The sequence below is a fragment of the Oryzias latipes genome, chromosome 12 (assembly GCF_053564925.1).
Source record: "Oryzias latipes strain Hd-rR chromosome 12, Olatipes_Hd-rR_3.1".
NCBI lineage: Eukaryota > Metazoa > Chordata > Actinopteri > Beloniformes > Adrianichthyidae > Oryzias > Oryzias latipes.
In genome coordinates, this window is record NC_136248.1 from 4,084,011 (window position 1) to 4,098,292 (window position 14,282).

Sequence of the window (14,282 nt, forward strand, 5' to 3'; positions counted from 1 at the left end):
GGTTATAGTAAAACGGGGTGGGATTATATAAGTTCGCTTCTTTCCACTCCCTTTCAAGCAATATTTATTAATTATGTCTAATTATCCTAAGTTTGATTAGTTACTGTATGAATGTATAACTGATGATTATATTGTTTTTGTGTATTATTTCTATTTGATTGCTTGAAATAAACCATTTCAAATCAAAAATTCAAATCAAATAATATAGTTAACAGAACAAAATAATGTACAAAACTGATATTCTCGTCAGTGTGTCCGTTTGGCGGAGCAGATATAGGTGCAATTAGACAGACAGACAGACAGACAGACAGACGGACAGACGCACTAATTGTCCACTGGGGAAAGTTGTTTTCATATTAAAACATTTCTTCATAAGCTACGGAATTATGGTATTCATGCATATGCCTTTAGTGTTTTATTTTTGATAAAACAATGTATGGCGTATGTCTCAACCATTCAGAAAGCAACAAGAAATTACATTTGCGCTGATCAATTTCCCATTTCCACGTCGATTATTACCGACATCTGTAGCTTGTCAGATGTAATTAAATGGATGGAAATAAAATGCCCCATCACAATGCGTAATGACGCACAATGGCTGATCTTGCGCTCTTGGAAGATGTGGCAAATGGAAGAATTCGGAGAGAACGCATCTTTAGACAGCAAGAAGACTTGCTGGCAAACGAAGACGAGTGGCTTATGAGCCGGTTCCGACTTCCTCCAGCCGTCCTGTTGGACCTCTGCGGGCTTTTGGACAGAGGAGCACTCGGAGGAACCACGCTTGTCACCCGGTGCATCTGGCACCGGGTGACACATCGTAGGATGTGCGTTCGCACGGTTTTATAAATCCGAATATTTCTGTGCGTACGCACGTCCTAAATTTAATCCGTACGCCACTTCTGACGCAAATCCTGCGCAAACTTTTATAAATGAGGCCCCTGGTCCTGGAAAAGAGGAGAATCTCAACGTTATAAGTGCAGAAAGCTCCACTACTCTTTATCCCTCCAAAGTTAATTCATGACCTTTAATTCATCCTTTGGCCCAGCGACACAACGGCAACCTTTTACCCAATATCAGCCGGAATAGGCTCCAGCAACCCCTTGACCCCTAAAGGGATTGAGTGAGTTCAGAAGATGGATGGATGATTCATCCTGCATGTATTTCTCCTGATGTTCCCCTTTTCTACCATATTTTGCTTTCGTTGTGGTTCTACCTGGACGCAGCACTCGATGTCCAACCAGCTTCTTCAGCGTTGACCTGTCATGTGAGGGTTTGTTTGATCCTACCAAGAGCTGGCTTCCTCTGATGTCCTCTTGGTTTTTCAGGTGTACATCTCACCTGACCTCTGGTTTGAGGGCACGAGTCTCGGTTTACTTGCAGATGAACCCTGGTGTGCTTCACTTGAGTGTGAATCCAGACAGACTTTACACAGAACAAAGAGAGGATGTGCGATCCTAATGATCGGTGAAGAAATCTGGTTACTGCTGTGAGCTGATTCCCTCAGGAACCAGGTTATCGGCCCGATCTGGACGTGTGCTTGTGGATTATTCTGAGTGTGTTCAGACAGGAGTCATGCGGATACAAACTGCTGCAGGACTTAATTCCAGGAGGATCGGCTCCCGAAAGGCAAAGATAAAACTCTAGAGATAATCAGGTGTGGTAGCACTGATGTGGTAAAATGGTCGTGTGACGGGACGAGATCTTTCTTTTTGTTTTAATTACACAAAATATTGGTTGTCCCTAAGTTTCTTTCCCCCCTGTATTCAGTGTTGGGTTGGTAGCTCCTCCTTAATGTGTTCTTCTTCGCTGGTTTTCCCTTTATTTGTTTGCTGCTTGCTTTCCCTCTCCCCTTTCTGTATTATTGTCCAGCAGGAGAGGTGGGTGTCCTGTAACGTTAGCAATGAGAATCCTCGTTTTATGTCAGTTATGTCCAACATATTGTTATTGTTTGAAATCTGATATGAAAAATACAAAGACTTTGTAGATGTTGACTGTTTATTTCTGTGGAGGAATTGGCTGAGCCCCCTCTGCCTCTCATCCTCATGTAGGGGCTAATGCGGGTTTCTATTTTCTTTTCAGAAAATTGTCAGATCCGCAATAAATGGAGGTGGTCTCCAAGGGTGCAGCTGTGTCCCAACATCTTTTGACTCCTCAAACACAACGCAGAAGTGATCCGGTTACAGTTGCACGGTGGTGTAGTGGTTAGCACTCTTGACTCACAGGGGTTCAAATCCCAGCTGGATCCTCTCTGTGTGGGGTCTGCTCGTTATCTGTGTACATGTGTGGGCTTTCTCCGTGCCCTCTGGCTTCCTCCCACAGTCCAAAAACATGCTTCCCGGGTTAATTGATGATTTTTAATTGATTGTGTGGCGACCTGTCCAGGGTTCCCCCCCACCTTCATCTAGCGGGCTTGGCTCCCGTGACCCCAAAAGGGATTCAGCGGGTTAAGAAGATGAATGGTTGGATCTGTCTGGATTTCTATTGTAATAGTTCAAAGCTTGAAGCATTGGCATTCCTGAAGCCGGAGTTTGTGTACGAATGCAGAAACATGTAAGGGTGTGACTCCACGTGTGCTCAGAGTCTGAGCTTCAGTTCTGAACCACAACTGTCACATCTCCCCCATCAAACATAGGTGGACATCCCGAGCAGCAGATGTGGTCTCAACACCCCTCACCCAACCCTCCCGCCCTTAAGCTTTAGCCTCCCCCAAGGTAATAATCTTAGTGTCCAGTCTGTCCTCGAGGGTGTTGGTTAAACTGGTTATACTGGTCTCAGAAGTCACGGCTCCTCTACGAGATGCGACACCAAGCCCCCCCCCAGACCATCATTAAGACTATTAACCTCCCAGCCCCCACCCGCACTGGCAAACAGGCCGGACAACAATCCAAGGTGATCCAGCTGCTGTGGGGGGAGTTGGGGGGGGGGGGGTTAAACGAGATGAGGACAGTCAGAAAGGTCAGGTCTCCGAGCTCTGACACTCTTCTGACCCTTTCCACCCTCAGACAAAATTAATGCCAGTAATGCTATCCGGAGGGGGGTGGGGGGTGGGGGGTGTACTTCCTGTCAGGCCTCTGAATTAGCGGTCAACGTATTGATTACCTTCTCAGGGTTTCCTGCCTCTGAGCCAGTGACCCAGGAAATGCCTGAAGGACACATTTTTACTAAGGCGATGAGGTTTAGCTGGAAAAAGAATTCTGGAGGAGGAAAACAGGGGAGTCCCCACCCCCCAGGCAGAGGCAGCAAGGTTTTCTGCTTACAACTGAATTCTAAAAATAAAGTTGTATGATTGACGTCAATCCGACTGACGTGTGCTGCAAATGCCGGCGGCTGCATCTGTTGCGTCATCTCAGACAGGTATGCTGCTGATGCGCTCAGGTAGAGGGTTCAGATTTCTGTTTCAGCAGGGGGGGAGGTGTACAATCAATACATTTTAAAGCAGTTTCTTCTTTTCTAGCTCTTGATATTTTCAGAATAGTTGCAGATCTGGTGGCTCTAAAATCAAAGATTTAGCCTCAACAGCCACTGATCACAGTACTAAAGTTAATGTGATTCAGCTTTTGGTTGTAACTTTTATTTCCTCCTCAGTTACAGTTAGAAACTGTAAAAATGTATAGAAAATAATACGAGTAAAGGTTTTTTTGATCAAAACTACTAATAACAGCATAATAAGCATCCATGTGGTCTGGTTGGGATGTCTTCTGGTTCTTTCCCATCAGTTCCTTCCTGCTCTTTGACACATAAGGTTGGTACTGCCACCTGCTGGAAAGAACAGGCTCAGCACATCATTCTTTCTTTTTCTACTGTCAGCTGGTTTTACTGGGCTTTCAATCTACAACAGGAACTCAAAGAACCACTGGTTCCAACCGAGGTCTGTGGAAGATCATCTCTGAACAACACGTCCAACCTGGAGGCAGATGGACTACAGCAGCAGAAGACCACACCGGGTACCACTGCTGTGAGCTAAGAACAGGAAACTGAGGCTACAATTCACACAGACTCACCAAAACTGGACCATAGAAGATGGAAAAACGTTGTCTGGTCTGATGAGTCTCCATTTCTGCTGCCAAATTTGGATGATAGGGTCAGAATTGGGTGTCAACATCATTAAAGCATGGATCCATCCTGCCATCTATCAACAGTTCAGGCTGGTGGTGGTGATGTCATGGTGTGGGAACATGGTTCCAACGCCACAGCCTACCTAAGTATTATTGCTTACCATGTCCATCCCTTTCTGACCACAGTGGACCATCTTCTGATGCTACTTCCAGCAGGATAAGGCGCATAAAGCTGGAATCATCTCAGACTGGTTTTGTAGAACATGACAATGAGTTCTCTGGACTCAAACGGCCTCCACAGTCACCAAAACCCAATACAGAAACTTTGGGATGTGGTGGAACGGGAGATGGACATCATAGATATGCAGCCGGTGGAGGTTAACAGAGGAGGGGGAAAACATGGTGCAAAGAGAGAAAAGGTTTTTATTGCAGCGGAAAACCTTTGAGGCCTCAGATCACCAAGGCTGCAGCAATCACACTCTGTCCTGTTTATTCTCTGTTTTTAATGGTTTATCTGTCTGTCAGACACTTATCAGTGAGAGTCTGACTGTCTGTCGCAGAGCAGCGCCCCCCCCCCGTCACACACCTCCTGTTCAAACCCAATGTTCACCATGCGGCTCTTTCATCCCTGAGTTGCGGCTCTCTGTGGTTTTGTAAAAGAACTATGTTGTTCTAAGATGGCAGCGATGCACCACAGTGGTGCCTTTAACACTAGTGCTAACTAATCCTAGCACTAACAATCCTAACACTAATCCTAGACACTTTAACGTTGGGAGTTGGGAGTTGGGTCATCTAGACCCACTAGACAGTGTGTTAAAGCCTTTTTCTTCAATGATTTGTGATCTTCACTGGTGTCCATGGATTACATGAGATCTTTCCACCTTTATCCACCTTTGTCATGGTAGGGAGAACACGTCAATGGAAGGGGGGGTCATCTAAGATAACACAAGAGTTAACACCCCCGGAATGTGCAAAAGAGCAGCGTGAACACGCAGAGGGGGCGTGTCTGCGGCTGTGAACGTGGACCAGAGTCTATTATGGGATTTCTGTCCACCCCCCACAGTAAAAGGCCAGTTTTTTATTCCACCCCCGCCGCAATTTTCTTAGACTCACCTCTTATGGTTCCAGACCCCGCAACAAACTAATACAAGATAGTTGTTATCCATAAATTTCAGTTTAGTTTATTTCAAACACAAATGAAAAATCAACACACACAGTGGTTTAAAAGGAGTGGGTTGAAGATAAATCTTGTCTGCTTATTTAATTTAATACACTTTATTGGGTTTACTGGATTTTATGAAAAGTTAAAGAAAAAAATAGAAAGGAGTCTACCTCAAAGTGAATTTGTTTCCATCTTCTCACTCATCTAAACTCTGTGTTTGACAGACAGAAAAGTCTTTTCAAGGTTGTTGAAAATGGACAAAAGATCAAAGGAAACATCAGCATCCAGTTTAGAAAGAAGAAAACACTCCAAAGATAAATGAATGCAGGCGGTGTACAATATTTAAACTTGCTAGGTGCTGAATACGACCAAATTTACTGTTGGAGGAGTAACAGTTTGAGCAACATTTGGCTAATGAAGGTTTCCACTTAAAGTAGTCTTGTTAATTAGCTCATTGGTGGATTTCATCTGAGCTTCTCTGTTCTCATACACAGTCAATGCTTCAGATGCAATGAACACAATCATTTGTCTTTTTCTGTTCAGTTTTATGTGACACAAAAACCCAGGGCTCCAGACTGCGAGCAATTGGTCGCATTTTGCGACCAAAATTTGAGAGTGTGCGACTGAATTTTATATCCAGTCGCACATGTGCGACCAGTAAATTTGCCTCCCCCACCTTCCGTATTTTTTATACATCAAACGTAGAATGGGGCACGTCAATGATCAATGAAATAATCAATGAGACGCGAGCGCACACGCACGCAGGCAGACACACACACTCGCGCACATACCTGTCTGTGAGGCGGCCACTGCGTGTGAGAAGAAAGGGAAAGCCACTGTAAGTGGCTAAAATGCGTGTGTGTGTGGGGGGGGGGGGGGGGCTAGAGATAATCGAGCGCCGTAAACATCTGTGGGAAGGAAACTGAGACAAATGTCACAACCTGATATGTGCGTCTGAACTATGAGTAAGTGAACTATTGATTCATTCTTCCGACCTACGGCTAGTGGACCAGTGCCAGAACTACAGCAGGGGTCTCAAACTCGCGGCCCGCGGGCTATTTGCGGTCTCCAAGATGATATTTTGCGGCCCCCGCCTTAATATGAAAGTTTAATGTTACTGCAGTGCAGGCCGCCAGTTTGTATGAATGACACTTTTTCATCGTCGTGATCACTAACCAATCACAGTGGGGTAAATGACTCTTGAGGGTTCCTTACTTTCTTTTTTAGAACGTATCTATTCGCTTGTAATTTTCTAAATACATGCAGTCCGTGCTGAACTTTTCTCTGGGTCACACAGACCCGTAGGAAGGTTTAGGTTTTGGTTACGACGGCGCATGATCAAACGGGTTACGGCAGCACACCGCTCCCGCGGGAGTCGGGTCAGCTGAGGAGAATAAATGTCCCACACCTACATGCGTGACAGCTAACGGGGCTCGAACTTTAAACACGCTCGAGCAACAACAACATTAGTTTTAGACACACTGAAAATACGTGGGGAAAATGCAACGATAGACGTGCTTGACATGAACCGGCGCCGCGCCTGGATCGTTGGGGAGACCAGGCGGGGGGGGGGGGGGGGGGGTTGAGATGAAGGTCAACCTGCAGCAAGACTGAAGGACAACAGTTGGAGTTGTCCTTAACATTCAATTTAGTTTTAATATTCTTCTCCCCCTTAGTATGATCTGTGTTATTATATATTTTATGATTATTTTAATGTTTTTTAATGTATGTAGCCTTTTTTTAATGAATTGGTATTTTAAATTATTTGAATTTCTCACTTAACTACAAAAACCATCAGGACACATGTCCCATAATGCATTGTTTTGTAGTCATCAGGGCAGCTTTCAGTCAGTTCAGTACTAAATTTTCAGCTGTGTCCGGGTAGGTTTGCCCCTTGCTCCCACCCCTTTCTTGCGATATTTTTGTGATAATTGACAGTTAATGTTGGAGCAAAAACAAAAATATATGTCACACACCAGGTGATCTGCACAGCGTTGAGTTCACCTGGGTGATCTCAAACACGGTTATTGTGCATCTTGGCTGCACCTATTTGGTGTCACCAAGATAAATTTCCATCAGTTTTCTTTACTATTTGTTCTGTCATGACAGCGTTGGTGCTGTTAGTTTATCTTGTTGTTGCATCTTCAAAAGTGCAGATTAAAATGTGACACTGAATTTGAAACAGCACATTGTAATTTCTGCATCTATTATTAAAGTATTTATTAGTAATACAGTGGAAATTAGTAGATTTGGTTAGCATGTTGATTTACGGTATGCGCCCCTAAATTTTCTGGTTGTGCCCCTAAAATTTTCAGTTAGGGGCCACTGTGCTCCTAGTGAAAAAAGTTAGTCTGGAGCCCTGAAACCAGCAGAATATATCCTTTAGTTTCCACTGATGTTCATTCATGAAGCCAACGGAAATGACCGGAATTAATTAATTCAGGGTTGTATTCAGATCAAGAAAAAAAGATCCGAAAAATGTGGCAGTTTTCACCAGAACCAGCCAGCCTTCAAAAAGAAAACACAAATGGATGCATGTTAAATGTGAACTAACTACACACGATGTCTTAATTGTGAATTCAACTATACAAGTATGTTCTACTTATGTTAATAACAAAGTAAAATACATGATATTTTGTTTCGCCCGTGGCGTCAAACTAGCCAGGACCGCCTCTGAAGACGCTACATGTTGAATGAACGAGTGAAAACTTTAAAACCAGTAAAATGATGCTGTTCACTGTCTTTCCAAAGGCTGCTGCAGCTCTCTGTTTTCCTTTCTTTGGGAAACTGATCCAAATGGCTCTTTGACGGCTAAAGGTTACAGACCCCTGGTCTGTGTTCTCCAAGTGGTGGATTCCATGAGGGAACTTAGCCTGAGAACCAGCAGGAACGTGTCAGGAGCAGGAAAGGTCGAGAACCAGAGCTCTTCTGACCGATTCCTAAGACTAGAACAGAAGCACTGAAGGACAAAAATACTCCTGTTCTGGATACAGGTTCTGACTCTGCTGCAGTTTTCTAGAAAGCTGGGCACATTGCTGTCTATGGGCAGCAGGTCTCCGTCACAGAGACGGCGCCGTTGGGAGTCAGAGAGATGTGGCAGCTCAGGCCAACCCATCCACTCTGCAGACACTCACACACACCGCCAGCAAATGTTCAATTCATCCTGATGACTGATTCAGCAAGTATGCAATTGTTCCTGGACTAAAACATGAGGAAAAACAGATAAAGGCATTAGCTGGGGAAAAAACAGTTAACAACCAAAGATATTTTAGAAACATTAAGAAATGAGGAATTTGTTCTTCCTTTGGGGAAGTCTGCTAAACATTTTGTTTGTTTTTTTCAGGGAATTTCAGAGGACTAAGAGGTTTTTGATGTGACAGGATGAAGGGGTCTGTGAATAAATATAATGGATTTTTTAATTCGGGAAGGTGAATCACATGCAATATGTACAAACAACCTTCATAATAGAGACACATTTGCCAAGAACCACATTTACAGCTTTGCATGGAGAAGAACTCCCTGCAGAGGAAGCCCCGCCCACAGCAAAAGCATCACTCTCTCACAATGTTAACATGTTCACACATCAGAGTTACACACTTCATCTGCCCCACGACTTCAAATTCTCACTATTTGTGACATGAGTATTTTATTTGGTGTGTTTTTACGTACAAAATACTTTTTTTAGTGAGGGGAACATTCCTGCTGAGAGTTGACAACATAGTTTACAGTTAATCCACAGAACTTTCTCACTCAACTTGTAGTTCTTTAGTTTCTCATCTTCCTTAATTTCTTATTCGTCGATCAAATTCAGGGCAGCAAAACAGATTGTTTCCATGGAGAAAAAAGCTGCATTTTCCACAGACTTTCAACCTCTGGTTTGTTTAAAATAAGCCAAACATTCAATAAACTGCTACCAAAGTTAATTAATACACTTGTTAAGCTTGTAAACAGTTTAGTAATATGGACTTTGAAGACTTTAGATGTTAATGAATCTTATTAATACTATCAGGTATTTGCAAGACATCTATAATGCTAAAAAATATCTTTCTAGCATCTTACACATTAATAATACTTCTTGATTTGTTAACAAAGTTTGTTAATAAATCTTATTAAGCTCATTAACACTCACAAATGTGCTAACTAAGTAATTTAATAAATCTTATTAGACTTCTTGTACTAATAATGTCTTACTAACACCCTAAAAATTCATTTATAATGCTTGTTAATGCGTTAACAAAGCTTGTAAAGGAATCTTATTATAAAGTGTTACCGATCTTTTTTTCTGAGATCTCTGAACCCTTTGTGCAAATTTATGAGGTGAAGACTTTAAATAAGCCTCCTTCTGCGCTGAATTAAATTTGAATACATTTTTTTTAATCTTCATCAACACCAGTTGAATTACAGGTAAAATAAATCAAAAATAACGTTTTAAGAAATCCAAAGACAGGTGGATGTTTCCGTCATATTTACTCAGAAAAGTTCCTCACTAAATAACTTCTGGGACACAAATATGAAAAAAAACAACACAATAGCTCAAACGGAACATGAGAATTACTTAGCTAACTTAAAAAATATCGGTATCCACGGTGACCACGTGATATTTCGATATAGAATTGAATACACTAGAATCTGTTCGTTCTATGCTGTTCTATTCTGTAACAGTTTGGAGTGAATTTGTTTTCTGACAAACTACTGGTTGCCACGGTGACCGCATTTTATATTGGTTTAAGGAATCGGTTATCGGTTAACTTTATTTTGTGCTGAGACTTTGCTAAAGACGGCACAAAAAGCGACTTGAGAGATTTATTCCCTAAGTTTCTGAAGGAAGTGATTCAGACCTGAAAGGTGAGTTTAGAGCTTTTTTCTGTCTGTAGTTTCTTCTTTTTTTTTTAACTTTCTGGGCATTCAGCTCAGATAATGTTAGATATATTTTATCGTTACTTTTGATAATATTACACATTAACTTCATGATCTTAATTTGACATATCTGGTCGCACATTAATCAGTTCAAGAGCTTTTCTTGATCGATTTGTGCTAAACCTTTTTAAAGGACTTGGCTGAAGAGAAGAAGGTAACGTTTGCGTTTCTATGTGGATGAAAACAGTTGTTAAAATTCAGAAACGTTTGCTAATTCTGTACTTTTCTTCTCTTCTACATGCCAATCTTTCCAGATGTGTCCAGTTCTTCCTCATCTTCAGGACCACAGCTACTGCAGGAGGCCGCGGTGGAAGGTAAACAGACATCTGCTGTTGAGAAAAGGGCAGAAATGATGCTGAATGTTACTAATCAAGCCCCAGAATCTCTGTGCTATTGGCTGGATCTCACTGTGGGTTAGTGCATGTTAGATCTTCAGGAAGACCAGCTGTGTTTGAGTAACTTTAGGTTCAAAATTTCCAAGATGATTGTCTCATTTCTCAGCACATTTATGTAAAAACGTTCCTGCGTCTCGATTGGAAGCAGCTCTGACATTTGACCTTTTCTAGTTCATTGAACCTGCCGTTTGTTTCTCTGCAGTCTGCGTTTCACTCGTGACAAAGTCCCATTATCTGTCTGAAATTTGTTCCCTTGTTGACCCACAGTGATCCGATTGTTTAGATGAGATTCCCAAACCCTCTGACTTCCAGATCTGTCTGTGGTTTTTCTCTGAGATCCCATCTTTGTGTTGGTTTGTCTTCCAGAGACGGCGGAAGCAGCAGGACGGCAGCTCAGGAAGGGAAGACCAACCTCCAGAGAGACGGCCGCGTCCGAGTGCCGCTGCTCCAGAGCCAGATGTGAGCAATCCAGATGTTTGTGGAAGAGTTCTTTGATTTCACACACACCTCCACCTGCTGCAGGTGAAGGATGTTCTGACTCCTCCTCCTCTGTCTGTCAAAGGCTCCGCCTCCGGTCCTCCAGGAGCCCGAGGAGAACGTTCAGCCCGCCGCTCCCCAACCTCCGCTGTTGTCCGACTCCGCTGTACAGGTCATTCAGGAGTCGATTATGGGATGGCTGACTGACTCTCCATACAACTCGGAGATGTAACACACATGCACACACCCACACCCACCTACACACACACATCATAAACATGCCTACAAGCACACCCACACACACACACACACACACACACAAAATCACTTTTTACATTTGACTTTATTTTCTTAAATAACTTCTGTTTTTCCAAGTCTATTAAGAGAATGAAGACGACGTTTTTTGTTTTTTTTTACTTTTAGTCTATTAGGTTTTTCTTAAAAAAATGGGAATAAAAAAACAACATATCTTTTACCTATTTCATTTTCCTCTGAGAAATAAGATTTTTTTTTATTTTTTAAGTTTTCCTTATTTATTTCCATTTTATTTTTAATTACTTTTGAAGTTTTTAGTTTGTAGATTGCCTTTTATTCTCAAAAAAGTAAGTAGTTTTTTCCTCTAGGTTATGTGAACTTTTCTTTTTCAAACTAATTATTCTCCATATTTTCCTGTTGAGTAGCAGAAACACAAACTCATTTAAAAAAAACAGTAAGTTCCCTTCTCTGTAACCTTAAGAAAACTTGTGCAAAATAACAAACAAAAAGAACAAAAATGACAAATTATTTTTCATACTAAAAGTTCTTCAGGATTAAGGTGAGGCAAACTTGAATAATTTACATAGATGAATAACAGAAAAAGTTTTGGTTTTGTCTTTTTTATCATGCAGCATTATCATCAGAATTATTGTTGTTCATGCAGGAACTTAGAAATGAATGTGTTTAATAACTTGGAACATTTTCAGAATAAACTCTTGTTTTTTCCTTTTTGCATTCAAATGACTAACGTGAACCTTTTGAACTATTTGTTGTTGTTCATATTTACTATTTGGAATGAGACTAACCAAGTAATAGTAAGTAGAAACACCATTTCTTTCAACCTTTTCATTGCAAACGTGTAGCTTTTATTTTGAAATGGTTTTGCTGTTATTGTGTTCATAATCATTAAGGAGATATTTTGTGATTTGTTCTCTTTTTGTCCTCTGTGTTGGTGAAGTGAACACCAACACTGCAGAAATGACTCCATCTTGGAAATATGCTGTAAGTACGGCAGCCTTTATTTTGAAATCCCAACAGACTCAAATACGCAGGAAGTTCCATGTTTCTAATGAATGAGAGTTTTGTCTCAGTTCCCAAAGGCTTCATCAATCAATCAAAGACCCTGGATCCCAGTCATGGTGAGCTCCAGGCTGTAGCACCGCCGTTCTATTTCTGCTTAAAGATTGTAAAACATTTAAAGAAGCAGAGACGACTTTTCCAATTCTACCTTGTTCTCCATTTCCACAGGTCTGAGCCTCCAGCAGAACCGAGCAGACCAGCTGGAGTCTGTTTGTGTGCAGAGGAGCAGTGTTCTAGCTCCTCTTGACAGCATCCTGTATCATCATCCTCCTTCATCCTTCACGCCATCCTTCAGCTGTTCAAGTTCAAACGGATCCAAAGGAAAGTAGCAATAAAAACGCATTTTCAGCCATATAAACACATAAGAAAATGCATTTTTCTGTTTTCTGCTTCAGGTTAGTGTTGGAAAGTGAGAGTGAAGCAGGTTTGAACTCAAACCAGGAGATCTTCCATCACTGGAGGCTGAGTTTGGTGACAAACTTTTATCTGAACTTTGACCACAAACCCGTCTCAGTTCCAGATGCTTCATATGCAAAGTAGAGAACTTTGGTTTCTGACCAACAAAGTCCTGAACCTGTGCGTTTGTCACAAAGCTTTCCTTCCAGCTCAACAGATGGCGAGTTCCTCTCGTTCATGGTTCTCAGCGGCTCCAGACCTTCCTCAGCCCTCGGTCTGGCTCCACATGCTCCAACACAACAAACCTGGACAACCGTGTCAGCAGCACAAACCCAATGTCTCTGTGAATGAATCAAATCGTTACAGAGGCACGTTTCTGTTTCCTGGAGGAGAGGCGGATCCTCTACCGTGACTTCACAAGACGAGGAGAGGAGATGCTGAGATGTTTGGGACCACTCCAGAGGAAACAGAAACCCAAACCCGGATGGGCTGCCTCATTCCGGATCTTCTGCAGCTTCAGCGATGACCAGAAATGAGGCAACTTTTACAGGTAAGAACCAACATTCTTCTGTCAAACGCGACACCAAGACTCGGTCCTCTTTACAGGAAACGAAAGTTTAAAACAAATGTTGATGTTTTCCAGGAGGCAAAACATCTGCACCTTTTGGAGTTCCTTAAACCACCACTAGGGGGTCGTTTGCAGCTGCCAATGGCAGAAGTTCCTCATGAGGACACGTCCTTCAGAGAACACAGACTGTGGACGTCCCGTCCAATCCCCACGGCCTCCCCTCAAAGAGTGAGAACCGACCCCACGCAGCTCCATGATGACCCCTTCAGCGCCTCAGAGCCGCTCCTCTGCATGTCAAAGCAGGAGGCAGACATTGTTCTATCAACAGTTCTGCAGAACCCTGCTGGCTCAGAGGATCCACCACGCTGTTTATCAGCTGATCCTCCAGTTTTCGGTTCTGTCTCTGAAAAGCTGTGAAAATACAGTTTCATGTCAAGTTTTTATTTTTCAACCTTCTGTCCAGCAGTCAGAAAAAACAGTGTTTGAACTGGAATAAGTTTAAAATTGACTTTCCCCCCGAAAAGTGTGTTTGTGTAACTTTTCTTGTCCGTTTTAGTTTAGTTGAAACTGTATCGTTGTGTTTCTGCTGTCAGCTTTCAGTGCAGCTTCATCTTCTGCTCTGATCCTTTATTTAAAACTTAATGATGGAACAAATATGTTTAAAACTGTAAAAAAAAGAACATGTAAAACCTGTATTGTAGTTAATTAGTTGATGTTTAATGTGATCTTGTTGTCAATATAACGTGTTTTCCCACTTTTATCGATATTAGGTGTTTTTTTTGTTTTGCTTCAACTGTGATCAGTGTTTGCAAATTTTAAGAGCAGCTATTCCAACAGGTATTTTATTTTGAAATCCAGCTTTTTACAGATTGGAGCAGGGGTGTCAAACTCATTTTCACTGAGGGCCACATCAGCATAGTGTCTGTCCTCAAAGGACCAGATATCACTTATACATGTAACTAAATGTAATGAAAAAT

General features: G+C 42.0%; 1 protein-coding gene across 3 annotated transcripts; it reads left to right on the plus strand.

Annotated features, from left to right (window-relative positions):
- Positions 1-9,925: 9,925 nt before the first annotated feature.
- On the plus strand, positions 9,926-13,032 carry LOC110014199 (uncharacterized). Of its 3 annotated transcripts, XM_078955621.1 has the most exons (8): positions 9,926-10,062; positions 10,389-10,448; positions 10,896-11,003; positions 11,092-11,234; positions 12,220-12,263; positions 12,353-12,400; positions 12,510-12,660; positions 12,735-12,877. In XM_078955621.1, exons 2-8 carry the CDS (start codon positions 10,389-10,391, stop codon positions 12,739-12,741), a joined length of 561 nt encoding a protein of 186 aa, XP_078811747.1. In that variant the 5' UTR covers positions 9,926-10,062; the 3' UTR covers positions 12,742-12,877. The 3 variants fall into 3 exon arrangements, with proteins under 3 accessions (XP_078811747.1, XP_078811746.1, XP_020556641.1); XM_078955620.1 differs by having other exon boundaries at positions 12,510-13,032; XM_020700982.3 differs by having other exon boundaries at positions 10,896-10,988; positions 12,510-13,032.
- Positions 13,033-14,282: the final 1,250 nt, after the last annotated feature.